Source organism: Brachypodium distachyon, chromosome 3 (genome assembly GCF_000005505.3).
Source record: "Brachypodium distachyon strain Bd21 chromosome 3, Brachypodium_distachyon_v3.0, whole genome shotgun sequence".
Lineage (NCBI taxonomy): Eukaryota > Viridiplantae > Streptophyta > Magnoliopsida > Poales > Poaceae > Brachypodium > Brachypodium distachyon.
In genome coordinates, this window is record NC_016133.3 from 30,869,832 (window position 1) to 30,895,068 (window position 25,237).

At 45.0% G+C, this 25,237-nt stretch overlaps 3 protein-coding genes across 8 annotated transcripts; 1 reads left to right on the forward strand and 2 right to left on the reverse strand.

Annotated features, from left to right (window-relative positions):
• Nucleotides 1–2,044, forward strand: LOC100822254 (type III polyketide synthase A). The gene is made up of 2 exons (XM_003574036.4): nt 1–269; nt 831–2,044. Exons 1-2 carry the CDS (start codon nt 83–85, stop codon nt 1,802–1,804), a joined length of 1,161 nt encoding a protein of 386 aa, XP_003574084.1. The 5' UTR covers nt 1–82; the 3' UTR covers nt 1,805–2,044.
• A 151-nt stretch (nt 2,045–2,195) lies between these two features.
• On the reverse strand, nt 2,196–3,899 carry LOC100822564 (pentatricopeptide repeat-containing protein At1g61870, mitochondrial). The gene has a single exon (XM_003574037.3). The coding sequence runs from the start codon at nt 3,814–3,816 to the stop codon at nt 2,497–2,499; it is 1,320 nt and encodes a 439-aa protein (XP_003574085.1). The 5' UTR covers nt 3,817–3,899; the 3' UTR covers nt 2,196–2,496.
• An 8,044-nt stretch (nt 3,900–11,943) lies between these two features.
• On the reverse strand, nt 11,944–24,045 carry LOC100837275 (pre-mRNA-processing protein 40C). 6 transcript variants are annotated; one of them, XM_010236539.3, is made up of 16 exons: nt 23,595–24,045; nt 21,069–21,206; nt 20,757–20,951; nt 20,096–20,642; nt 19,849–20,012; nt 19,698–19,735; nt 18,473–18,551; nt 17,892–18,356; nt 17,507–17,590; nt 14,988–15,128; nt 14,752–14,858; nt 14,526–14,637; nt 13,583–13,726; nt 13,355–13,501; nt 13,015–13,137; nt 11,944–12,389 (listed from the first exon to the last, which is right to left on the reverse strand). In XM_010236539.3, the coding sequence occupies exons 1-16, from the start codon at nt 23,949–23,951 to the stop codon at nt 12,105–12,107; spliced, it is 3,126 nt and encodes a 1,041-aa protein (XP_010234841.1). In that variant the 5' UTR covers nt 23,952–24,045; the 3' UTR covers nt 11,944–12,104. The 6 variants fall into 6 exon arrangements, with proteins under 6 accessions (XP_010234841.1, XP_024316737.1, XP_010234842.1 ...); XM_024460969.1 differs by having other exon boundaries at nt 23,553–24,045; XM_010236540.3 differs by having other exon boundaries at nt 21,092–21,206; nt 23,595–23,733.
• Between the last annotated feature and the right edge of the window lie 1,192 nt (nt 24,046–25,237).

Sequence of the window (25,237 nt, forward strand, 5' to 3'; positions counted from 1 at the left end):
GCACGCACACAACCAAATCACCGGAGTAAAAAACTTGTGAAAACATCAAAGTGGTAGCAAGGAGTGGTCCTGTGAGGCAGCAATGTCTGGCCTTGGGCTCGGTGACATCGGCAGGAGCGGCAATGGCAGGAGCCATGGCAAGGCGAAGCTGCTGGCCCTGGGCAAGGGGCTCCCTGAGCATGTTCAGCCCCAGGACAAACTCGTTGAGACCTACCTCCAGGACACCCGCTGCGATGATCCTGCCACCAGGGCCAAACTTGAACGCCTTTGTGAGTTCTCTTCCTTTGTGTTGTCTATTGTTGTAGGGTCTGTTCTTTGGCGTTTGAATTTGGATTTGGTGACATAGATGTCTCTCTTTGAAGAGATCCTTCGACACCAGTGAATTGACAAGACCGCCAACTGGTTGTAGCATAGTAAATCTACCATACTTTAGCTCAACTATTAATTAGCATAGGTGGAAAACAATATTAGCACTGTGGGAAAGACAGTAAATTTTCACTCAAGTGTATAAAATGTTCACATGATCACTATTACTAAATCACAGTTGCACCTTTCCTTCAGAAAATAAGCAGGAGCTAACCTATTTTTCAGCATAATATGTGGAAAATTGAATTAGTGCAATCAGAAAGACAACAAATTTTCACCTAGAAATAACATGCACCCATGATAAGTATTGCTCAGTTACAACACCATCTATTTCTGGTGAGAGCTGGGCAATTGACACTACTACAGAACCACAATATATAGACCATATTTGTTTCTTTATGTTGTCGTTTGCACCAGTTCCTCCAATGAATGCATAATGATTCCCGTATTATTGAGCTTTACAGGCAAGACCACCACAGTGAAGACAAGGTACACTGTCATGTCAAAGGAGCTCCTGGATGAACATCCAGAGCTAAAGACAGAGGGCACTCCAACATTGACACCACGTCTTGACATCTGCAACGCTGCAGTGCTTGAACTTGGTGCTGCTGCTGCTCATGCTGCCCTTGGTGAATGGGGTCGCCCTGCAGTTGAAATTACCCACTTAGTCTACATCTCATCCAGTGAGCTTCGCCTCCCAGGGGGTGATCTTTTCCTGGCAACTCGTCTTGGCCTCAGTCCAAACACTGTGCGCACTTCCCTTCTCTTCCTTGGCTGCTCAGGTGGTGCTGCTGCCCTCCGCACTGCCAAGGACATTGCTGAGAACAACCCAGGTAGCCGTGTCCTTGTAATAGCTGCGGAGACAACTGTGTTAGGCTTCCGGCCACCAAGCCCTGATCGTCCATATGATCTTGTTGGTGCTGCCCTGTTTGGTGATGGTGCATCAGCTGCAATTATTGGAGCAAGCCCCATCACTGCAGAGGAGAATCCCTTCTTAGAGCTTGAGTTCTCAACTCAGGAGTTCCTACCAGGGACAGACAAGGTGATTGATGGCAAGATCACAGAGGAAGGGATTAATTTCAAACTGGGGCGAGATTTGCCAGAAAAGATTGAAAGCCGGATAGAAGGGTTCTGCAGGATACTCATGGACAAGGTTGGGATAAAGGAGTTCAATGATGTATTTTGGGCTGTGCATCCTGGTGGGCCAGCAATATTGAACAGGCTAGAGATTTGCCTTCAACTTGATCCAGATAAACTCAAGATCAGTAGAAAGGCCCTGATGAACTATGGGAATGTGAGCAGCAACACAGTCTTCTATGTGTTGGAGTATTTGAGGGATGGGTTGAAGAAAGGGATGATAAGGGAAGAATGGGGGTTGATCTTGGCTTTTGGCCCAGGCATCACATTTGAAGGAATGCTAGTCCGAGTCATCAACTGAAACTCAAAGAGGAGCACATAGGTTTCTATAAGCTATTACATGGCACAATACCATTTCACACTTAGTTATATAGTCTAAAAATCTCATAAGGAGCATAGAGTCTTCATGGCCTATGCGTACTACTTAGTCCCCATTTTATTGTAGTTGATATTTATCAATTATCAAACCATGTCAGGCACTCAAGTTTGTTCCCAAGACACATGTACAAGTCAGGCATTAATACCACACCTTGTTGCACTATATGGCTTGTTAACTTATAATATTTTTAATGTGAATAGTTTTTAATTCGCGCTGGATGTATCATGGGCACAGTGCATAAGCAAAATTATACCAGTCCAACTACCTTCCTCTCAAAAGGAAAAAGGGAAAAAAAGTAAGCAGAATAACTTAATGTAGAGTAGTATCATGACTCCCTTAGCATTTCAACAAATATGTAACATCTTTTTGAATACTACTACAAGACAAAGAAAAGATAGAAGCTCTTACAGAAAAGAGAATATGAAATGGAACTCCTTACCATTCTGCTTCATAGAGACATCCATTACATTCTGATCTAACCTTTGGACCTTGAAAACTAGCCCCAAGATAACACATAGACAACACTAGATCCCATGTGAGTCCCTTCTTTTCATTGTTATTCAAAGGCCAAAACACGTAAATAAAGCAGAAGTAATGTGCATGCCTCCTGCAAATCAAGGATTTGAACTTTGCGCTCCATCTTCAAGAGATAATTCTGCAGCAATCTTCTCCCAAGCAACTATAGCATCCCCTTTCACAAGAAAGTTCATCTTGGCAACAACATCCTTCGCCTCTGTAGACCTCCCTCCTTTCACCAACCCCTCAACTAAACCCTTGACAGCCTCAAACGTTGGGGCTGCCTTCATTGCAAAGCAGCTCTTACAAATCCACAGTGCATCATCAAGCCTTTCATTCTCTACCAAAGTCCTAAAAAGCACCACATATGTCTGCGAGTGCACAGACACTCCCAAGTCACTCCTCCCCTCCCGCCTCTTCATCACCTTCATCCTCTTGAACACCCGCATTGCTGCACCGACATTCCCCTCCTTGCAGTACCCCTGCACAAGAGCATTGTATGTAATGTAGTTTGGTAGCACCTGCTTTGACTCCATCACATCAAGCAGCTCTTCCCCCTTGAATGTTTCACCCTTCTTGGCAAACCACTGTATCCGGCAGTTGTAAGTGACCACGTTTGGCTCCAGCTTGTTTTCATTGATCTCCTTCAGCAGCTTCTCAAACTCCTCACCATCGTCCTGCGCAGAGAACCCAGCAAGGACAGTATTGTATGATATGATGTCCGCAGGCGGGCGGTGCTTAAACTTCTTTTTGGTCATTTCATTGAGCATCTTGCGGGCCGCCGTGAGCTCGGAGTTCTTGACCAGAGCGTGGAGGAGCACGTTGTGGGAGGCGCGGCCAGGGGCGACGCCAAGGGATGATTCGGCAGATTTGAAGGTGTACTTGAGGTCGTCGAGGCGGCCAGCGCGGAGAAGCGCATCGAGGAGGGCGGAGAGGGAGACGTCGGAGCGGGCCTCGGGCACCGAGGAGGAGAAGGCGCGGACGGCGTCGTCTGGGCCTGGGAAGAGGGAGAGGGCGCGAGCGAGGAGGCCGGGGGAAGGCGGGGCGGAAGCGATGAGGAGGTCGAGGAGGGAGGCGGTAAGGTCGGGGCGGCGGAGGCGGTCGAGGCGGGAGGCGGCGAGGGAGAAGAGGGCGCGCGAGGTGTGGAGGCGGTGGAACTCCGGGTTGGAGAGCGCGGAGGCGACGAGGGAGTGGACGCGGGTGGGGTCCGTCTCCGCGCGGACGGCGAGCTGGAGGTCGAGGACGGAGGCGCGGGCGGAGGCAGGTGCCGTGGGGTCGGGCGTGGCCGTAGGGTCGGGCACGGCGGCTGGGACGGGCGTCGGCGCGGGATCGATGTCGGGGAGTGCGGAGAAGCGGCGGATGAGATGTGCGGAGACGGTGGGCGGGTGGGCGTGGCGGCGGCGCAGGAGGGACGCCATGGTGAGCGAGCACGGGGGTTTGCGAGGGTTTGGGCCTTTGGGGGGCTTTCCCCTTCCTGTGCTGTGCAAGCTCGGCGCCTAGAGTGCTAGTCTTTTTTTTTTTTTGAGAGAGAGAAACATCTGGTTTTATTGATTAAGTAAACAGAATGCTCCTCTCGTACTAAATTCTTGACTCAAATTATTTATTCTTAAAAACGTCCAGATACATGTAATATTTCGATAACAATTTAGGATCGAAAGGAGTACCTTTTTTGAGAGAAACATCTGGCATAATTGATTCAGTAAACAGAATACAAAGTATTGAATAAAACCGACAACAAAGATCCTAAAGAAACTATAGGTTACATCGAGATTCTTTGAAATAAAAATCACCGGATATGTCATCCGCATCTTGAAAATTTTCCATGTCGGTCGTGATGAAATTGCTGAAGATCAGATCTGCACAAGCTAAATTAACCTCGTAGGTTTTGAATAGCCGTATGAATCGCTCACCGCAACCGATGAGAAGCTAAGATCGTTGAACGCACTGTGGCCGGGGACACACCCCTTGTAAGACAAGTTGTTGAACTGCTAATTCGTCGAGTCGACGAGGAAGAAGATCAAAATAACGAAATACAAACCGCGAGATCCACTAGCTCCATGGAGTAGATCGTGATGACTACACCAGGACGAGGATGGACACAGGAAACCATTACTGTATAAGTCGTCACCTCCTCCACCATAACGCCCTCGCGAGGACACAAAACACACAAAGAAGGTACACAAACTATAACCAGACGTTGACCTATGGTTCCCCTCGTCACCCGATGCCGAATCGGCGGTCGGAGACGAGGGGAGCCAAAAGAAAATCTTTGATTTGGCTGCACTTGCTTCCGGTGGCTAGTGTTGGAGTGCTAGTCAGTTTGTACTATAGGTGGCCATCGGACCGGGCTTTTGAAAAAAAGCCCAGAAGCCCGGCGGGCCAGGCCCGAGTGTACCAGGCCACAGATTTAATTGGGCCGGGCCGGCCCTTGGTCGGTATGTGCCGAGCCTGAGCTTCATCCTCAGGCCCCTGGGCTGGCCACGCAAAGCTCGTTTATTTTTATTTTTTTTATTTTTTCATATCATACTTCCATCAGCTGGTCCTGGGCCTCTTTCCTACTTCTTTTCTTCTTCTTTTTGGCATCCTCTCTTGCTAGGCTGAGCCCAACTAGCATTATTATTTTGTTTTTTCCTCATTGTTGGGCTGGGCCAGTTAGTGTTTTTTTTATGTTTCTCTCCTTGCTGGGCTGAGACGGGCCCGAGCTATTTTAGAGGCCCAATAGGGCTTAAGGGGCCCGTGCCGGCATGTTCAGGCTCGGTGCCATGCCTAGCCCTGGAGGAAGAGTTTTGGGGCCGGGTTGGCCCCTCTAGCCGGGCTTGGAGGTATTGGGCCATCATTACTACTATAGGTGGTCAATGGGTATAGCAGTTATAGATGGCCATCGGGCCGGCCCGGCCCGACACGGGAGGCCTGGGCACAGCTCGGTCAAGCCCGACAATAGAGGGGTCAGGTTGGCCCCAAACGGCAGCCTCTTGGCCCAGGCACGGCACGAGGCACGTATCGGCCGGCCCGGCCCGGTAAGTACCACGGACCTTAAAACAAGCCCCCTAGGACTTGAAAATCCCTTTTAACTATAATGTCTTCAAAAAATCAGAAAAAATATACTCCCTCCGATAGATATTACTTGTCTCAAATTTGTCAAAATATGGATGTACCCGTGTGTAAAAAGAGTCTAGATACATGTAATATTTCGACAAGTAATTCCAGCCGGAGGGAGTAGAAAAATTCGGAAAAATATATAAAATGTACAACTGAGGGAAAGTGTATATGGGGTAAATGTTAAGCTTTATTAGTTGTGTCGTTAAAAACCTTCCACCTCTCGGAAGGAAAAATAGTGCAGCGCCCATAAGGTTAAGGATTATAGCACAAAATAAAAAGAAAATTATAAATGATCAGTTCTTGGTCATCTTGACGTGCTTGGCGTGGTGCCTCTTCAAGTGGTCGTTTCCTCCGTGTGTGTGGGGAGCATGGTGTCGCACCGCCGGCCACTTGCACTTGGCCTTGGTCACAACCTTCCTGATGAGGGCATCCCTAGTCCTTTGTCATCATTGCCTAATGATGATCTTGCTGTTCAAGATAAACCCAATGATCTACGCATTGGACCAATTACACGAGCACGTGCCAAGTTATTAGAACAACAGGTGAACTCACTCCTAGCTGCACCTAATGTTTATATTGATGAGAATTTTATACTGCCTAAGTCTTTGTATCATTGTGTAATCAGGTTTGAGGCTGAGGCAACCGTGGAGCGTGGAGGAGAGGAGGCCGCGCGCGAGGATCATCAAGTGCTGTTATCCAACATCAAGATATGCGCGAGGGAGGAGAGGGAGGCAGGCGCACCACAAATGAAGATGTAGGATATAAAACGCTAGAAGAGCAACTTGTGTGCAAGGGGCAGCCAACGACAAGAATGATCTGCCCACCACAAGTTCAGTACAAGTATGAGGCGCACCAGGACAGCCTACGATGAGCCCGACACGTCTAAGGGGCGCCCGAACCTGCGAGTCCTTGTTTATGCCAAGTCCTATTCGAATTGTTTGTATGAGTTTGAGTCAAACCTAGTTTGAGTCTGACTCTGAGTCCGTTTGTGTGTTTGGGCTGCCCCTCGCCTATATATACAAGGGGTACGCCTAGTGTTAGGGTTAGACCACGTTTTAGCTTATTCAGAACCTTTTGTTGAATTGCTCCAAGCATTCATCTGAAAGTATATAATTCCTTTTTGTTTCGATCAGGAATTTTACCTACACCATATTCGTTTCGATAGGGTGTTTTATCTACTGAAAAGTTCGAGCGTAATCTATCGTTCCGCTGGGAATTGGAAGATTGCGAAACAGCTTGTGGTCGGCGGACTACTGCGCAAGTGTGCGGTGTTGCGAATTTCCATTGGGTTGCAAGTTCGTCGTATGGCGATGGGTGAATAGCCGGAAGATTTGTAGAATCATACAAGTTATCCACATTACTCTCTGAGAAGATCGGGCCAGCCCATATCATCCACGTTGCATCGTTTTTTACTTGTGTTTAGTTGTTGGTCGTCTTCCTTTGCGTAACTTCTTTTTCTGTTTCCTAGATCTTATAGGTTTGTTTCCGTGTTCTACTCTAAGTCGGCGAGATCAGTTTACCCTTGTTCTAGTCGGAGTCACCGAGATTAGTTTTGTGGCCCGGTCCTTCTTCTAGCCGGCTTGCTGTTTCTGCGTCAAGTTTAGATCGGTTTCTTGTGTCCGATCCGAGTCCTATTTTCAGTCGGCCAGTCCTTCCCGACTTCGAGTACTTTTAGGTTTCCGAGTGCTAGCCGTTTTCCTTATTTGCGTAAGCAAACCTATTTGAGACTAGCATATCTTTTTGCTCACGGTCTGCTCTTGTTAAGAAAAGATCCAATTCATCTGTAAGTTGTTTCCCGGCAAAGCTTCCGCCGCAAGGAAAGAGTAGGGGAGGGCAAAAAAAAAAGAGTCTGAGACTCTCTCTGAATTTTTTTCGAGCCTATACTGTTTTTACCCTTCCGGGATCGTTTTTAGCTATCCGCCGTTGTAGCGGAAATTTTTTGATCCAAAATTTGCTATTTCCAATTGTCGTTTGAGCAATCTTGTGCCCGATTCCTTTGAGCTTTTGCTAGTGTCTCTCCTTGTAAATTGCAACACGAGCTTACCTCCGACGTATCTCATATTTTCAGCTCTTCCATATAGTTGCATTTGCCCCAATTATCTCCACCGTGTGTGTTTCCTGTGTGAGTTGAGTCATACGATCAACATTAGGCCTTGTAAATTTGGTGTTGTTAGGTATCCCAACCAAGCTCCACCTTATACACCTTAGTTGTCGTGTGTGTGATAGTGTTGACCCATAAAATTCGCTTGATCACACACACGTGCGTGTCAGCCACCGCAGCGGTAAGTAGCTTTTTCAATTCACTTCGGAACGGTAAGATACCTTGTTATTTTCAGTTCTGAGTGAGTTGAGAGTTTCCACCTATATATGTACACTTGGTTGCTGTTGTTTTTGTTTCTACCATGTCTACAGACGCTGATCAGTACGATGTGGAGAAGAAGCACGATCCTACAGCCTCGGTGCAGTTCTATCAATATGAGGCGCTTCGCAGGCACTTTGAGCGTCAACTCGGCCTCCAAATTGATCCCCTCACAGAGCAAGTGCAGAACATGGAGCTGAAAGTGGACAATAACGAGAAGACCGTGAATGACACGCATCAATCTATCCCTGCGTTGCAGCAGTCGGTTGACACGCTATAGCAGTCCATTGGTGCTATTCAAACCACTTTGGAAGGGTTGCAAGGTGATGGCGAGAGTGTCCATGGTCGTGAGGAGGAAGATCGTGAGGATGATGGCGCTCGACGTGAACGGTTTCAACAAGACAATCGTGATCGTCGAGTACACCATGACATTCCCAATGGTCGCGGGATGGGTGGTCGTGGTCCGCATGGTTGTGGATTTGCTCATCGTGATGTTGACAGTGATTACAGGCAGCCACACCATCGTGATGATGATGGCTTGGGCAGGCCCAAGTTTACAATTCCAAAGTTTGAAGGCTCCACTGATGTTGAAGAGTATCTCAATTGGGAGCTGAAGGTTGAGAAATTATGGCGCATGCATGAGTACACCAAAGATAGAAAAATCAAGTTGGCGTCCTTTGGATTTGAAGGTTATGCTTTGCTATGGTGGGAGAACCTTGTGCAAACACGAGAAGAGGAAGGATTGCCCGCTATTGTTACTTGGTTGTCCATGAAGCGCGAGATGCGTGAGCGTTTTATTCCACGCAACTACATCCGTTCTCTTTATGATAAGTTGCAGAATTTGAAGCAAGGTACCAAGTCCGTGGATGACTATCATCAGGAGATGGAACTTATTATGCAGCGTGCCTGTGTGCGTGAAGATGCCGAACAAACCATGCAGCATTTCCCTTTCTGGTCTGAACTTCAATGTCAAGCGCATTGTCCGGCATTACCAAACCATGATATCACGGAGTTGCTGCATCAAGCACGTGAAGAGGAGGCTCAGTTGGCGGAGGATGCGAAGTTTGCTGCACGTACTACCGCTGCCAAGGTCGTTTTACACCACGGACAGCGAGCAGCGCGTCTACTCCTAGTACGGCATCTGGGTCACGTGGCACTTTCAATACCAAGCCCGAGGCTACTGTTTCTAATGCCAAGAAGCCAGTGCAGCCCGCTACTAATTCTGCGTCGTCCTCTAATTCTACCGCTCGTAACAGGGATATAATTTGCCACACCTGCGACAGACGAGGCCATATCCAGCGAGATTGCCCCAATAAGAGGATTATGCTTGTGAATGAAGAAACAGGTGAATATGAGTTCGGTGATGAGGTTGATCCCGAATCTGTTCTTGAGGAAGATGAGGAGGATCCCTATGGTTCATTGACCCAATTGTGTCAAAAAATTAATATATGCACTTGCCTCCTAACTCCTACCAATTTGGCATTGTATTTTACATGTTATGTTTTATTGAAAGGGAATTTTGATCCCTAAGTGTTTTGGTATTAATGACAACATGATTAGTGGAGTAATCGTGTGCTTGAGCGTTTCAGATTTGAAATCAACTGGCACAACACGACTTGTTGCCCTAAAAAGGAAAAAATCGTAACGGTGTTTTATGGCTTTTTATTTATTGTTGAATAATATGAAGTCAGTACTATTAAGAGGGAGTACACATGGAAAGGTAATGCGTGAATCAATTTCACGTACACAAATCTACCATATTTGCATCCACATAAAGCCTACCTGTGCGAGAGAGCCACCGAAAGTCTAGCTGTGTTGACAGGTTTGTTCCAGGCCCGGAACTTCCGTCCTATCTCCAGTAGGGCGGAACTTCCACCAAACGTCCGGCCTACCCCCGTGATGCTTCTGTTACTTCCTGTGAAAATGGCGGAAGTTGGACTAGAACAAGGGTAGAACCTCCTGCTCCCATGGGCAGACTACGCAAATGAAGGCCTAGGTACGTGCCCCCGCTGGGAGACTTTCCCGGGGCGTTGTGTGTGCAAGGCTAGGTGGCAACTTGGAAATAGGTGGCGCGCGCCCTCTGCACTCGCCCAACAGCAGCTCAAAGCATTTAATGCTCTTGCATGCTGCAGGCGAAGACTAGGGCTGACCGATCAAGATTGACCAGACGGCTTGCCCCGTCCCATCAGTGCATGTGGAGGGCCGGCACGTGGAGGATGCCCCTGGCAGACCTCGCCACCGCGTCACACAGAGCGACGCGTGTATGGGTGACGTGTCACCCATGTAGCTCATCATGTGATATTCCCTTACAGTATAAAAGGAGGCAACGCGTGTATGGGTGACCTGTCACCCATGTAGCTCATCATGTGATATTCCCTTGCAGTATAAAAGGAGGACCAATGGCAACTTTAAAAGGGTTCGAGTCTCACACATTGAGCAGCACATGCAACTCTGCACTTGTGTAGCGAGTAGTCACCCCCGGGAGCTAGCAGGTGCCCCTATAGCCAACCCCCCGATAGATATAAGCAAGAGCAGGACGTAGGGTATTACGTCTTCGTGCGGTCTGAACCTGAGTAAAATCCTCGTGTGTTGGTGAATGTGTTCTTAGCATTTGTAAGCAGACCCAGCCCTTTTCCTCCACCGAAGAAAAAAGGGACGTGCAACATCCTCGGTGTCGGAATCAAGACACGGACACAATTCCATCGTTGGATCCATGAAAACATCAAGATAAGAAGAGCAGACGAGCCCTTGATTTCTCAATGCAGTTTTTTTTAATGGCATCTTCGTTGATCGCGAAGACAAGATAGAAGACACACACAAGACACAACAACGAGATCTCCAGAAAACACCGGCTCCGAAACAATTGCAGAACCGACCCCCAAACAAAATGCACCTTTCTATAGTCATTGTTATTTAAAAAGAACTTATTGCATGGAATCGGACAAGGAAGAAACCTCCGTGTCGTAGGCCGGGCTTAGACACCGGGGATGCTAGGCACCCCCTTTCAGGTTTGGCAGTGAGCGTTGGGGATCGCTCCGGCAATCGCCGGCGAGATCAATGTCAAGCGCAAAGAGGCACAGGTCCGTTTACCCAGGTTCGGGCCACCCTGAGGTGTAAAACCCGACGTTCTGCTTCTAAGTTTGTATTAGCCAATGAACAAGTGCTTTACAGATTGCGGAGGGAGTCCCCGGATGCTCTCTCCTTTTCTGCTAAGTGGCTACTTGCTATTTCTGTGCTAAAACTAGAAAAAACCGACCCCCCCTATCGTTGGCGTTGGTCCTCCTTTTATACTCGAGGGGATACCACAGGTGCCTCGATGCATGAGGGACAAGTGTCGAGCAAAGATCCTAGGCAGCTTCCCCTCGCTGTGCTGGCATGCATGCATGACGCATGACACAAAGCACTGTACCTGGGGCGGTACGTGCTTTGGATTCACTGAGAGCCACTCACTGTGGGCTGACTTGACAGGGAACCACCCTCCTATCGAAGCATTTAATGCTTACTTGTGCCATACTCTACGCCCTGACCAGCCCTGCTCGCGGGGAGCCTGCCGAGCGGCCACGTGGTGTCAATGCCCTGCCTGCTGCGTACCGACCCTGTGGTAAGTGCCTGCGCCAGGAAGAGCTCTCCCGGCAAGTGACCTTCCCGTGGGACGCCCTGACGGAGATTCTCTTGTTGCCTAACGGGGTGACCCCCGCAGCCCGGCTAGTCTTGCCGGGCCGATGACTTTCCGAGCAGCTCGGACGGTGCTGCCCAGGATGCTGCCTTTGCCAGAGGCATCCGGCAAGTGAGGCAACCCACGCGTTAAGCAACGGTGGTATCCCGGGTGCCACTGGTGCAGCACCGTCCATGCCTACAAACCTTCTTCCTTGCCTAGTAACCTTCTTCCATGCATATCAGTATTTTCTTCATCGGCGCTAGAACGAGATTAACCGTTTGATTCACCCAGTTTGACTCTGTCGCGAGATCAGGCTTCAGCTTCTTCGCCATTCCGTGCAGAACAGGCCAACACTTGGTTTGAAGTGAGAAGAAATGACGTGTGGAAATTTATATCGCAAGAATATGCGGCACGACAACACAAAAGACAGTTCCACGAAGGGCATGGAAATTTATATCGCAAGAATATAAACTCTTGCTACCAAAATTGGCGATGATAATTTGAGGCATTTTGTTACATAGAGTAAGGACCCAGGGGACCCTGAACAACCGGACAGCAAGAATTGCAGGTACAATGTGTATTTTAACGAGTTACCTACGCCTGGGCGGATCAGAGGATCTACGCTGTTGTCGCCCATCAGTATCTAGCTTCTCCGTATCCGACTGTTTAAGTTTTCTTGCCATATCATCTGCATAGCGCCGCCAAATAGATTCTCGGTCTTTGCTTGAAACCTTGTTGTACCTTGGATCAGATCTTAGAAGACCTTTCGCTTCGCTCCAAGAGCTGATTGCAGTCTTTCCTTCATCTGTCGTCCGGGCTGCTATCTCCTGGGTAATCACCTCAGACAGAAGTGCCCGGAAATCACGGACGCAACGCTGCAGGGAATTATATAGACCAGGTCAAAAGCCTGCAATAACTCGGAGCATGGAAGCTCACATGATACAAATTACGAGAAAATAAAAGGATACTTATCTACTTAAATGAAGTAGCAGTGACCGAAGCATTATTTTTTTGACAGGAAAACTGTACGGGAGGCCCATACAGTAAAATTTTATTGAAAGAAAATAATACAAGAATGTTATAAACCCAAGCATCAAAGCTCGAATAAACAAATGTTGGTGGCAATCCAATCACCTATCCAGATTACCTCTTAAGTTTCTAGAAAATACAACAAATAGTTATCTGGTTGGTAGGCATACATGTATCATGATCTTTTGATGTAACAAAGCATGCAATATTTTAAAAAACTTCCGTTGCAGCACACAGACATTTAGTTAGTACTTGTAATAACAGCAGAATTTGATATGATAGTTGAATGTGAATCTGCTAAAAACTTGGGGTGCTGTTCCTTTGATAGTGAAGAAATTAACTGTAACAGGCCAGAGGCTCAGCATCCAGCAAGCAAACCACAATAAGCTTGCAGCCACGAGCCCACGACACTTGAGCAATATGAAATTCCTAATCTAGTATCTGCAGATGATCATAATAGTTGGAATTTACCTCATACAAGTCCTTGACATGGTCACGGAATAACTTTTCAGCATCACCTTGGCCTAAGTCAGGATTTAGTGCACGACCTTGTGGGTCCTTATCAAGTTTTGGTTTGGATTCTGTCCATGATGCCTATGGAAGAAAAATAGCATTAATATTAATTATAATACCACAGCGATGTAACATGCCAATAAGCAAAAGGAACTGTAGTAAGTAAATCCAAATATGCCAAAAGGATGTCGCTTAAGTACCTAAACAAACAGATCAGCTGAACATCAAAACGTGCAATACATACGATGAACCAGAAGCATGTTCAGTTGGGTTAAATGTAGGGAGTAACTCAAATCACCTTTGGGTCTTTTATAATTTCAACAAGTAAGGCCTGATATGAAGACACGGCATCTTTTCTTCGGATCTTCAATTTTACCCTCTCCATTTCCTGCTCTTCCCTTTCTTTTCTTTTGCGAGTTTCACGTTCCCTCTCCCTTAACTTGGCCTGAGAATACGGAAGACAGTACATGTGAAGCCATAGTCAGTAAATAAAGCATCACACAGTTCATTGGCTAAGTTGACTGACTTGTTCATCCACTTTGGCCTTGGCAGCTTGCTCCACCTCCCGTTCAGCGGATTTAAGTTCCGCTATGTATTCATTGAAGACATTTTCTCTCTCTTCATGCTTCACCGCTTTGTACCTTGGATCGCTACGGATATGTTCTTTCACCTGTATGATGCATAGGTATGATCCATCAGATCACAAATAAATACTCCTATATTCAACACATTTGTCTAACAAGTAAACATCGGACCAATAGATTTTACATGAAGTTCAGTAAGGGGAGGAGCTGTTTTAGGGTGAAAACTGGTTCACGGATAAACATAGTGATACAAAACTTATGCCACATCAATGTAAACACCAGGGAGATGAAACCTGACTAGGGTAAGCTAGAGTGTGAGCTATCATATCAAAACGGACATCATAATTCAGAAAGTCCATCCAGATGATACTGGTTAAGTGGTAACTTGGGAAACAATTATCAGTACAGCAACTTTAAATAAATCAGTGACACTTATTATGGATCGGAGGGAGTACTTTCTAACAGGCTATCAGTCTGTCACTAGACAGCAGACCTTGCTATGTCAGACGCAGCAATTGACTTGGCCTTGGCCAGTTTCCACTTTCCAGAAGAGCTGAGCTAATCAACAAACAACTTACACGGCATAGTACAAAATATCCTGTTTAGACAGTAATATAAATTTAAAAATAAGTGGTCTGACAAATCCTGCTATCAATATTGCTCCCTCCGATCCAAAATAAGTGTCTCAGTTTTGAACTAAATGATCAGAGGTAGTAGAAGATAACAAAAAAGATCATGTATCTAAATGTCTATTATACTCTACAAGTACAGATACAGATAAAAGGAAATTATAACAAGGCAGATTACTTTACAAAAATCAGATCGCCTCCTTTGTCTGTTGATCCTTATGCAAGATTTTTAGTGCAGCGAGTAGAAGGAACTTACTTTGGTCCAATGGCTAGTTGAGATTATATCTTTACATTCTCGAAGCATTGATTTGAAGTCAGTTATCAAAGCATTCCGCACAGATTGAACTTTCTCTTCAATAGCTCTCACCCTGCTCAAATATTTGGAAATGCATCATGTAAGTGTACATAACCACTAATTTGATTTGAAAGATGTAACTGAAAATCCTTAATAATAACATTAACATAGAAGTGAGTGGCCTTACTTCTCCTTGAAAAGAGCCTCCCTTTCTTTTCTATCCAAGCCTTCAAATCTTGGATCAGTACCCCTTTTTCTTTTGAATTCCTGGTAGCCTGTTTTGGGATCAATGTCCTGCATTTATGTAAGCATGACATTTAAGAAAGCAGTGGTTTCAAAAATAGGTGACAAATGGAGGCTGGAGCCATTTGGCAAATTTAAAGGAAAACCTCAAATAACTTGTAAAAATAATCAGTAGAGAACCTCAGATGCTTCTTCCAGTAGCTGTTTATATGCCTCCACTGCAGCCTTCTGAGCAGCTCTCTTCTCTTTCCGTTCCTCGTCAGCACGTGTCCGAACAAAGTGGTCAAATATAGTCCGTCTTGTCGAGTGACTTGGAATAGCCTGTAGTGGCCAATCTATCATTAATATCATATTCATTATGGAATTAGCAATGTACAGTTACAAGTAGTAGCAGAAGGATGACCAAAAGCAAATAGATTGCACATTACTAAGCACTATAAAAGAAGTTTCTTGTGTGAGCTTCTACTTAAGTGGGAAGAGATACAATTTAGGGCCTTTTTTGGACATCACTAATTTCGTTTGATCCTTTCCGAACATACAGTATAAGAATCATAAACTATGTACTACAACATGAGGGTCTGCTTCGTTACAGCATAACTGGGACTGGAAAGAGAAAGCACATGAACAGTTGGCATCAATGTGCTGCGCGGTGTTGCGCTGCAGAATTTCCTTATGCACAGAACTTTCCTAATCCAAGTAAACTATTATTGCTATGGATCGAAAGAAGTAATTGCCCATTAATATAATATAACCAGAAGTAGTAAAATTAGAAGGTTGTACGGAAAAACCAGAACCAGAATCCATCCAATGAGAAATTGTCATATATTTAAAGTCTGAATGCAGATCACAGTGAACTAGGCTTGTCCACTTTGCTCTGGTCTCCTTTACAGGAGTTAGCTTATAACAGGACCTAGAAAGTCCAGTTTCCCGCACAGGAGTTAGCCTCTAACAGCGCCTATGACAGTTGTCATTAATGTGCCGTGCAGTGTTGCACTGCAGAATTTCCTTACCCACAAACCTTTCCTAATCCAATTAAACTATTATTGCTATGGATCGAAAGAAGTGATAGCCCATTAATTAGTAAATTTAGAATAAAAATAAACCAGAACAAAACACACACCCAGAATTCATCTAATGAGAAATCGCTGTATAAATAAAGTCTGAATGCGGATCACAATGAACTGGTTTTTCCGCTTTTTCCTGGTTCCCACACAGGAGTTAGCCTCTAACAGCACCTAGAGAATCCAATTTCGTGCACAGGAGATAGCGTCTAACAGCGCCTATTTAGGGACACTTTATGCATTTCCTTCAACGGCAATCAGGGTAGAGTAAAATACACCACTAGTCCATAAACTCGGCAGAAATGAACACTTTAGTCTACGAACTGGAAAAACACATACATAAACCCATAAACTGGGTTTACTGTAACACTTTGGTCCAAAAAATGGGTCAGCGGGGCTAAAACACGCCGGCTTAGGCTAGGACCGCGGGTTGCTACTTGACTTTCTCAGGGTTTTTTTTTTTGCAAAGTTGCCAGGCTGGTTAAAATCCATCTGGAATTCCCCAAAATCGGCGGCAAAATCCTCTTGCATCATTTCAGGTTGATGGAGCCAGCAGCAGCCTATACAGTTGCACTGCTTATTGTCCTGCCTCTTCCTCTTGATGGAGCAGCAACAACTATGTTATCCTGATATGTAGCAACAGCAGCTCTCCCAGACTGGTTTTGGGGATTTTGCTGCAGATTTTGGGGAATTCCAGATGGATTTTAACCAGCCTGGTCATTTTGCAAAAAAAACAAAACCCTGAGAAAGTCGAGTAGCAATCCACGGTCCTGGCCTAAACCGACGTGGCGGCCACGTGGTGTGGTGTGTTTTAGCCCCGCCAAACTGTTTTTGGACCAAAGTGTTGCAGTAAGCCCAGTTTAGGGGTTTATGTGTGCGTTTTTCCATGTTGTGGACTAAAGTGTTCATGTCTGCCGAGTTTATGGACTAGTGGTGCATTTTACTCATCAGGGTAATATACAGGAATAACCAATTATCACATCAATTACAAGAAGGCATTGACCGTGCACTATTAGAACTTGAACTATGTAACCACAATTATTTATTTTGTGAAGGAAATCATATCACTGCCTTGAAAATGAACCACAACTACTTCAAGACAAAAACCTGGTGGAAATGGAACATAAAAAGAATCCTTAGAGATTGTGGCCAGCATTTACTTTGTTATCCGTCTGTAACTGATGTCAAGATGTGCTCATGTTCTCGCCCTCAACGAGAAATAATTAAAAAACAGACCACCGATTAGGTGCAACTTTAGTCACAATATCTAGTCATGCAGAAAATTCAGTAATATATTTAGAAGTGAACTATATATTCCATTGGAAAACCATCTGAATCAATATTTCTCTTTTGTCTGCTATGCAAGAGCTATCCTGTTAAATACTATTATAGCGCTTAGCTCTCAGTACTCTTTGCATTAATTATTAGAGGAAAGATGATCTGTTTCGGACAAGTAGATATCAACTAAAGGAAACCTACATCATGTTACGCATTACACGGAGGAAGTGTTTCCCTAGCATGTTGCCGTGTTGGCAATAAATGAGTATGGCAATTGAATGCAGGACAGCAGGAGTGGGGCCACAAACTTGGTAAACCATATAATGGCATGAAAGGACTGGGATCACGAATTTTACAAACCTTAAAACGTGGATCAAATACTAATTTTGGCAGTTCCTTCTCCCACTTTGAAAATGGTGCTACTCCCCGTTCCTTTAGCATCTCCTGTGAAAATCAAGAATGCATGCATGACATGCTATTACTTCACAACACCAATAAAAATCATCTAGTTTCATTAAAACGCAACTTGTATTCAGCTATCCTGATTCCCATCTACATACAGTACAAAAAATGTTGGCTTACCAAAGAAGCACGAAATAGCATATGGTTAGAAAATACAAACAGAACTGAACAAGTATCAAAAGTTATCTTGAACTAGAATCTCACAGAAAAACAAATTTTGTGGAGAGGCAAAGATCTCTCTTAGAATCTATTCTGGAACCTGGAAAAATGTCACGAGAATCACCTTAAACTCACGAATACAATCCTCTTTACTTGGTCCATGTTCCTCATCATCTGAATCTGAAGAGGAATCTGACATATTTCCATTGCCATTATTATCCTTTGGCTTCTCTCCGTTAATTGAGCCTTGCTGTCCCTTAGGTGCACCATCAGCTGGTTTAGATCCATTCAACTCGGATGCAGTAGATGAAGGAGTAGCAAGAGGAGAGGACAAACTGGAAGCACCAGCATCCTGCAGTTTCTTCTTTATTAAATCCAATGCAGAAGGCGATGCAGAGGCAACTGCTTGCCGAAGTGGCAACGAATCGCGGCCACCTGTCTGTATGGCAGGAGTACTTATTTCAACACCTGTTTCTCCCTTATTTCCTACTGTGCCAGCATCGTGCAGTGATGAATTTCCTTTCAAGCTACCAGAATCAGCATTCTTGTTGAGCTCAGCCACTTCAGGCGGAAGTTGCCAGCTGCTAACCTGTTCAGCATTAAGAGATGAGCTATACATAATAAATTCATGCGAGACTGGAAGACCAACAACACGAACCCAACATAGTAGATGTGTTGACTTTCAAAGTCATCATAAAAACATACCTTTTGTTTATTGTCATAATAATATTTCTTTCCATCACTTGTCGTTACTATGCTCCAATCTGTACCAACAATTTTGTCCCTGAAGAGTAAAATATGAAGTTCAGTGTAGCAGTAAATTTGTGGACATGAACAGAAGAACACATTGGCGTATATGTTATTTAGGAGAAGAGAAAAACAAACAAAGAGGCCAGAGACATTCATAAAGATTGCTGCTTCTAACAATCTACAGGCTGTATGGGACACATGGGTTTCAAACGAGACCACTTAAATCTCACAGGAATCTTTAGAAAACCATGTTTCTGGGGCCTGCATAACACTGGTCCTTATATACAGACGTGTGTTCAGGATAATATCTTGGATTGTACCAATCAAAGATAAAAGGCAAAAAATTGTTCAGGTTGAATCTTAAACATTGAAAATATTGCAATCGCCATGAGCTAGAATATAACATACTAAACATGTTACTCCCTCCGACCCATATTAATTGTCAAAATATTACATGTATCTAAACGCTTTTTAGGCATAGATACATCCATATTTTGGCAAATTTGAGACAATCAATATGGATCAGAGGGAGTAGTATTTTTTGGTATATACTCTGTCCGTTCCTTAAATTGTGACTTATGTGGTTCTGTTGACAGTCTTTGATCAAACATTACTTCATCAACATGTGACTTATGTGGTTCAAGTCATAACCATGAACAAGTACTTTTGAATACGAGTACAATGATATCAATTTTATTTCACACAAAATATATTAATAGACTAATTCTTGGTCAAAGGCTCGGTCAAAGGAAACAATATACGCCCTAATTTAAGGAACGGAGTGAGTAGTTCTTAGCATCCCATAATTGAGAAAGACCTTCTAACAGTTTTCGAAATGTTAATTAATACAAGACCTGGCATTAACTTTTTCAAAAGGGTGACTTTAGATTTTCCAAAATGCGAGATAATGGAACACCTGATAATAATATAACTAAAGTAAGTTTTTAAACTTTGCCATCCATGTGAACATGCAATTTGACAATTTCTCAGTTGCTGTGCAGTTTACCAGAAAAGCATAGGAACAATTTGATTACAAACTATGTGCTATATGATTATTAGAACCCTTAAGGTACACAAGTGGGACATATCAAACTCTACTTACAACCTTCACATACCAAAGATAAAAATTAGTCAAAAACTCAAAATAGCATAAGATAAACAAGCAGTTCCACAGACATACCAAGAAGCTGGTACTGGTTGGGCTGCAACCTTCTCAAGCTATAGCAAAACAGGAAAAAAAATGACTTAGATAAACCGTGATGCTAAAGTGTCATATCACAGACTAGAATGAAGCTATATTACTTGATAAAGCTATTCCTCTGTGCAACTACCTCCCCCATATAACCAGGTGGTCTTTGATAAGTTGATTCTCCAGTCAAGGCATTGTAATAATACAAGACACCTGCTTCTGTTTTGTGTGCAGACCATGCATCTGAATCCTGTATTCCTGTAGATCTTTTGTCCTCCAGCTGATCATTGACTTGGTTTCCATGTCCTTCAGCATTACACATAATCATAAGAAATGAACAATTAAACAGAACACTAAGGCTGAATATCAGATCCTGTAAATTATAATACCTGTTGGATGGGGCACAGCTGAAGTATGAAGTGGCTGCTCAGATCCTGGATTTGCTGGTGGTAGCTCCTTGGGATCCCCACCAATTGTTGTGACGCCAGGTGGTTGGATGTTGGTGACAGATGTAGTCACAGCAGAAGTTCCAACCATTGGCCTACCAAGTGGTCCAAGAGGGCCCGGTGGATACGACTGGAAGGGAGACTGCAGAAAACTAGTAGGATGTGGAGGATATCCCCATAAAGGTTGAGGCGGAACAATACCAGGTGCTGAAGGATATGATGGATAGAACTGTTGCTGGGTAGTCTGTGGAACGGCACCTGGAGCAGCACCTGATGGTGATGTTTGGGGCAAAGAAGAAGCAGATGGGGCTACAGGTCTCCCAAGGAGGCTTGGTGGAGCAGACAAGTTTGAAGACCGTTGTCCAGGTACAAAACCTCCAACAGCCCCAAATACCTCAGGGCCGGAGGCAGGCAGTGACTGCATGGTATGGGGACTTGCCTCTGAGGCACTTGGAGCATCCAACTTGGAAGCACTAGCATCCAGATTACCCTGTAACAATAATTCAAAAGTTATTAGTACCACATTCATAAGATTCGGGCATATAGAAGCAAGCTGACTGAAGCATGCAGTGATTAAAGAAAACCAGGAGGCTTGGGACTGTGCCTGTTGTGGGTTTGAACCATAAAGAATATTAGATGTCCTGGGTGGCACTGGAAACGGTGATCGGATAGATCCAGGAAGATTTGGTGTCATAGCTCCTGGGAATGGTGCACTTGGGCGAGGTAATTGCCCAGGAGCTGGAGGCTGCAAGGATGCTGGCGGAGCAAACATAGGAACTTGAACAGCACGGTTTGTCCCCTGGAAGAAGTGGCATTAAGTATTAGAGGATCAGTGCGGTCAGATCATTAACATGTGAGAAAAACTAATGACAAGAACGACAGTAATGCTAGTAATAATAAAGCCATGAGAAATTACAGTGTCAAGTTGAAACTGCTGACCAGTAGGCAAGCTAGCATTGGCATGTGAGACTACATTATATGAGAAAGAAGGCCTGTTCCCAAAATACTGCTGCGGTGCTGGAGGCTGAAGAGCTGCTGGAGGCATTGGAGAAGCCTGGAAATGAGAAAAAAAATGATAAGAGTACTACTTACAATAAAGATAACTGTTGAGTTGTTTGAAGCAATCATAAATTCGGTAAGAGTTATTGCAGAAGCAAGATGCAAAAACATGCATTCAGCCCCAGACCCCCCCAGACCTTGCACCGCGCCACTGGACCCCAATCCCCCTTGTATTGCTCACTCTTGTCTCTCTTCTCGCTCCCAACCCGATCTAGGGTTTGGCACCACCGCCTCCCCTGTCACCCCTTCCCATCCTCCCTGAAGTGAAGGCCCACAAGCGACCAACTCAGTTCAGATCCAGGAGCCACCTACCCACCCCGTCCACATCGAATTGGCTGGCCATCCACCCCATGGTCGCTGGCCACCCCCAAGCTTGACCTTTGTCCTGAGGACGTCGTCCAGTTCCACTGTATCACAGGTATCTCACTGTCCAGCTCGTTGCCACACACCGCTAGGCTACTCCTCTGTCCAGCAGCCAGTCCTGCAGCAATGTGTCAGCTCTCCCCCAGTTCACTAGCCTGCACGTCACACAGCTCGTAGGATCAGTAGTAGTTGTTCAAAGTTCAAACTGTATCAGGTTTCCCCCAGTTCGTCTAACATGTTAATTCTCCCTGTTCATAACATGCTGTACAGGAATCGCTAGCGATTGATCCACTTGATCATTGTTTGTCCAGTTAAACTCCATGACTGTTCTCCTTGTTGATTACATGTCAATTCATATTTTCCTTCCTTGATCAGTTGCTAGCAATTAAACAATTATTAATCCTGGAGATATGTGTAAATGGTCTAATGGATGGTTCTAAATTTCTAATCATCAAGCTTCAGGTTTCAGCTAGAGGCTGGAGCAGATCGTTTGTTTTACAGAGCTTGATGTCAAATGAGAGAGCACCCCAGTTGTATTACTTCAGTCCTCACAAAATAGTATGGTATTATAGAGCTCATATCCGAAGAAATTCCAGCATTAACTAGTACATCTAGGTACACTTGGAAATTTTCAGGCGTACTTGTTACGAACTGAGATACCACTTGTTGTCCATCTTGCTATGCTATTTGGTTATTTGGTGCCTTGTTCCTCGCTGATAAACTGATACCTCACTTGGTTATTTGGTGTCTTGTCGTTTGCTGGTACGAACTGACTTCATGTGGTCTTCGTCTTGTTATTAGAGGTTTGGTGCAAGGGATCTGGAGAATTAAACCTGTGACCAATTTTATCTTTCCTTTACTTTTGTCTATGCCTTCTTTCTTCGATACTACCTCCACTCCTAAATATAAGAAGTCTTAGCTTTGTCCTAAAGTCAAACTTCTTCAAGTTTGACCAAGTTGATGGAAAACTATATCAACATCTAGAATATCAAATAAGTATACTATGAAAATATATATCATGATGGATTTAATAAAACAAATTTAGAGTCATAGATGTTGGTAAATTTTTCTATAAACTTGGTCAATGTTTAATAAGTTTGACTTAGGACAAAGCTAGGACTTCTTACATTTAGGAACATAGGGAGTATTACTTTGAAGATGTTGAGGAAAGTAAACTAGAACAAGATGTTCATATATGTATCATTGTATATAGTGAAAAAAAGATGTATATTTTGAGATGCCAATGCCTTCTTTGTAATACTAGGTGTTTATGCTGACAGATGTATATTGTAACATTAAGACCTTTCTTTTATTTGACTTGCACTCAAGACCTCAAGTAAACATTGAGAACATGTTTTTATTATGACATTGAAATTTATTGTGTTCGAAATTCATCTTATTGCTTAGTTCTGTGGTAAACAGTAAAAAAAATATAATCAACTAAATATGAAACAATTGAATTCCAATCGTACTACAGACTTTTTCTACTCAAATCAGATAATCCAGAAGCCTAAAAGAAGGGAATAGACAGTTTCTCAGGGCTTCACGTGGCAGCAGCTTCTTTGAGAAATTCAGATGAAGCTGGCTTCTTGGGAGGCTGCAGCTGAAAAGAGGGGGCCAGAAACTAACAAACCCACATACTACTACTGCAAGCTTCAGCATCACTCTTGGTAAGAGGACTAAAGTAGGGATGACGTTATGCATTTGCGATTCCCTATAGGATATCTTTTCGGCATTCCATGTAAAGACTGTGTCATCAATTAACTCAGCCATACGTCCGTGGCCCAGAACTTGTCACCAGAGTTAACCAAGAGACTAGTCCCCACAATGTTAGCGCCATATGTCCTTCCAGGAAAAAATTACAGTGCTATGTGTGCATTAACACACCAAAACGTAAAACGAAAATAATTCTCCCATATGAGCGCATATAATAGCTGGGTAAAGCATGTAAGCTGAAGAACAGGATGAGATACTCCACCGGAGAGGACGATAGCTGCTGGTTTGGCACACCGCCACTCACCTGCCGCGGGGGTGGCGCCCTGGGCAGAATGTTGTAAGAGAACGCGGCCGACGAAGACGACGACGGCGGAGTCACGTACGCCGCTGAGCCGGCGAACGGCGGCCGTGGGGGCCCTGGAGCGGCATGCGAGGCAGGGGAAGCCGGTGGAGGTGGCAAAGTAGCACTGGAGGTGGAGGGGGGAGCGGGCGCGGACGGGGCATCTCCAGCTGCCGTCCTTTCCACTGCTGCTGCTGCTGCTGCCGCCGCAGCGGCGCCAGGACCGGACGCTTCCGCCACTGGGGCGGCCGACTCGGGCCGAGGATGCTCTGCTGTAGGTGAATTGTCCTCGTCAGAGGAGACCACCGCCGGCGTCGCCATGGGAGTATACGCTGGCCTAGGGTTTTGCGAGGTGAAAGGAACCCGACGGCGCGTCGCGAGAGAGAAACGACCGACGGAAGCGATGAAGTGCGAAATTGGATAGCAACGATGTTACGGGTCGGAAACTTTGGCCCGTGGGCCGTAACTCCTAGTCACGCATATTCTGCGTTTGCCGCTCTGTGCCTCTGCTCTGAATGGCGAATGCCTCGGGCGGGCATAGCCCGGGCCGAGCTTCACAAAGCCCGCACTAAAAACCCGAAGCCCGGGCCCAGCCCGTCCGGCCCAAAAGCTGGAAAAATTGGTCCTTTCGGTATTAATCATTTTCGGGATAAAATGATTTTTACACCTATTTTCTAAAAACCATATACTTTTAACCTATTTCGGGCTTTCGAGCCGACCTTGGGCAGGAAAATGAGGCCCGGCCTAGGACACCAGGCTTTCGGTCAGGCCGACCATGCCCATGTCTACTTGAGCGCGGTGTGTCCCCGGCTTGAACAATGTTAGTGATTTTATTATCTGAGGTGGATGACTCATGTGGCTTTTCAAATATTCCAGCTTGTGCTAGCATGGTGCTCTGAATTCCGTCACCAAATCTATGGAGAAATGCCAAGATGTAAAGGATGGATCTAGAGGCATTTATTTTAGAGGATTGTGATGGAGCTTTTAGTTTTATCGATGTCCGTTTCGCTTGTATTATTTTTTACGAATCAATAGTTCTAAAAAAAGCAACGGTGTGTTCCTTCAGCTTCAATAAAGTCAGACTGTTGTCCTAAAATAAAAGAACGGTGTATACCTTGGACAGAAGCGCTCTCGGCACGACAGATGTGGATGTGGATGTTTTTTTTCTTGTAATCTAAGACTTAAACTCCAATAGTGTTTGAACTAAATTGCAAATGATTTTCGTTGTTGGAAATCTATCAGGTGATCTTAAGATCTAATTCACATACAGATATGTGTTTTGACACACAAAAAACATTTTTCATTTTTGTCCTACCTTGAATGCGATTATATAGACGCTAGAACGTGCAGCTGCAATTTTTCCGTCTCCCTGGCGCACACAAGTGACGACCTCACGTTCTCATGATGCAAACAAATCCGTTGATACATTCAGACACAGGCAGCGGTGGGCCCCGTTAAAATACCAAATCCAAACACCTATTCCTTTCTCCCCCAACATGGTTTCCCAGCCCCGATCCGCCCCACGACCAAATCAACCTGGAGCGGCTGGAGCCTCCAAATCCGCCCGAATCCACGCCGGAATCGCTGCAATTTCACGCCGCCGGCCG

Excerpts from the sequence above, each read along its gene's own strand:
- LOC100822254 (XM_003574036.4), top strand. The coding sequence starts at position 83 with ATGTCTGGCCTTGGGCTCGGTGACATCGGCAGGAGCGGCAATGGCAGG. Across the intron at positions 270-830 it reads GGCCAAACTTGAACGCCTTT|GCAAGACCACCACAGTGAAG; the intron begins GTGAGTTCTCTT and ends TGAGCTTTACAG.
- LOC100822564 (XM_003574037.3), bottom strand. The coding sequence starts at position 3,816 with ATGGCGTCCCTCCTGCGCCGCCGCCACGCCCACCCGCCCACCGTCTCC.
- LOC100837275 (XM_024460969.1), bottom strand. The coding sequence starts at position 23,951 with ATGGCGACGCCGGCGGTGGTCTCCTCTGACGAGGACAATTCACCTACA. Across the intron at positions 19,736-19,848 it reads CACCTGGTTATATGGGGGAG|CTTGAGAAGGTTGCAGCCCA; the intron begins GTAGTTGCACAG and ends GTTTTGCTATAG. Across the intron at positions 13,727-14,525 it reads CAACTAGCCATTGGACCAAA|GTGAAAGAACATATCCGTAG; the intron begins GTAAGTTCCTTC and ends TGCATCATACAG.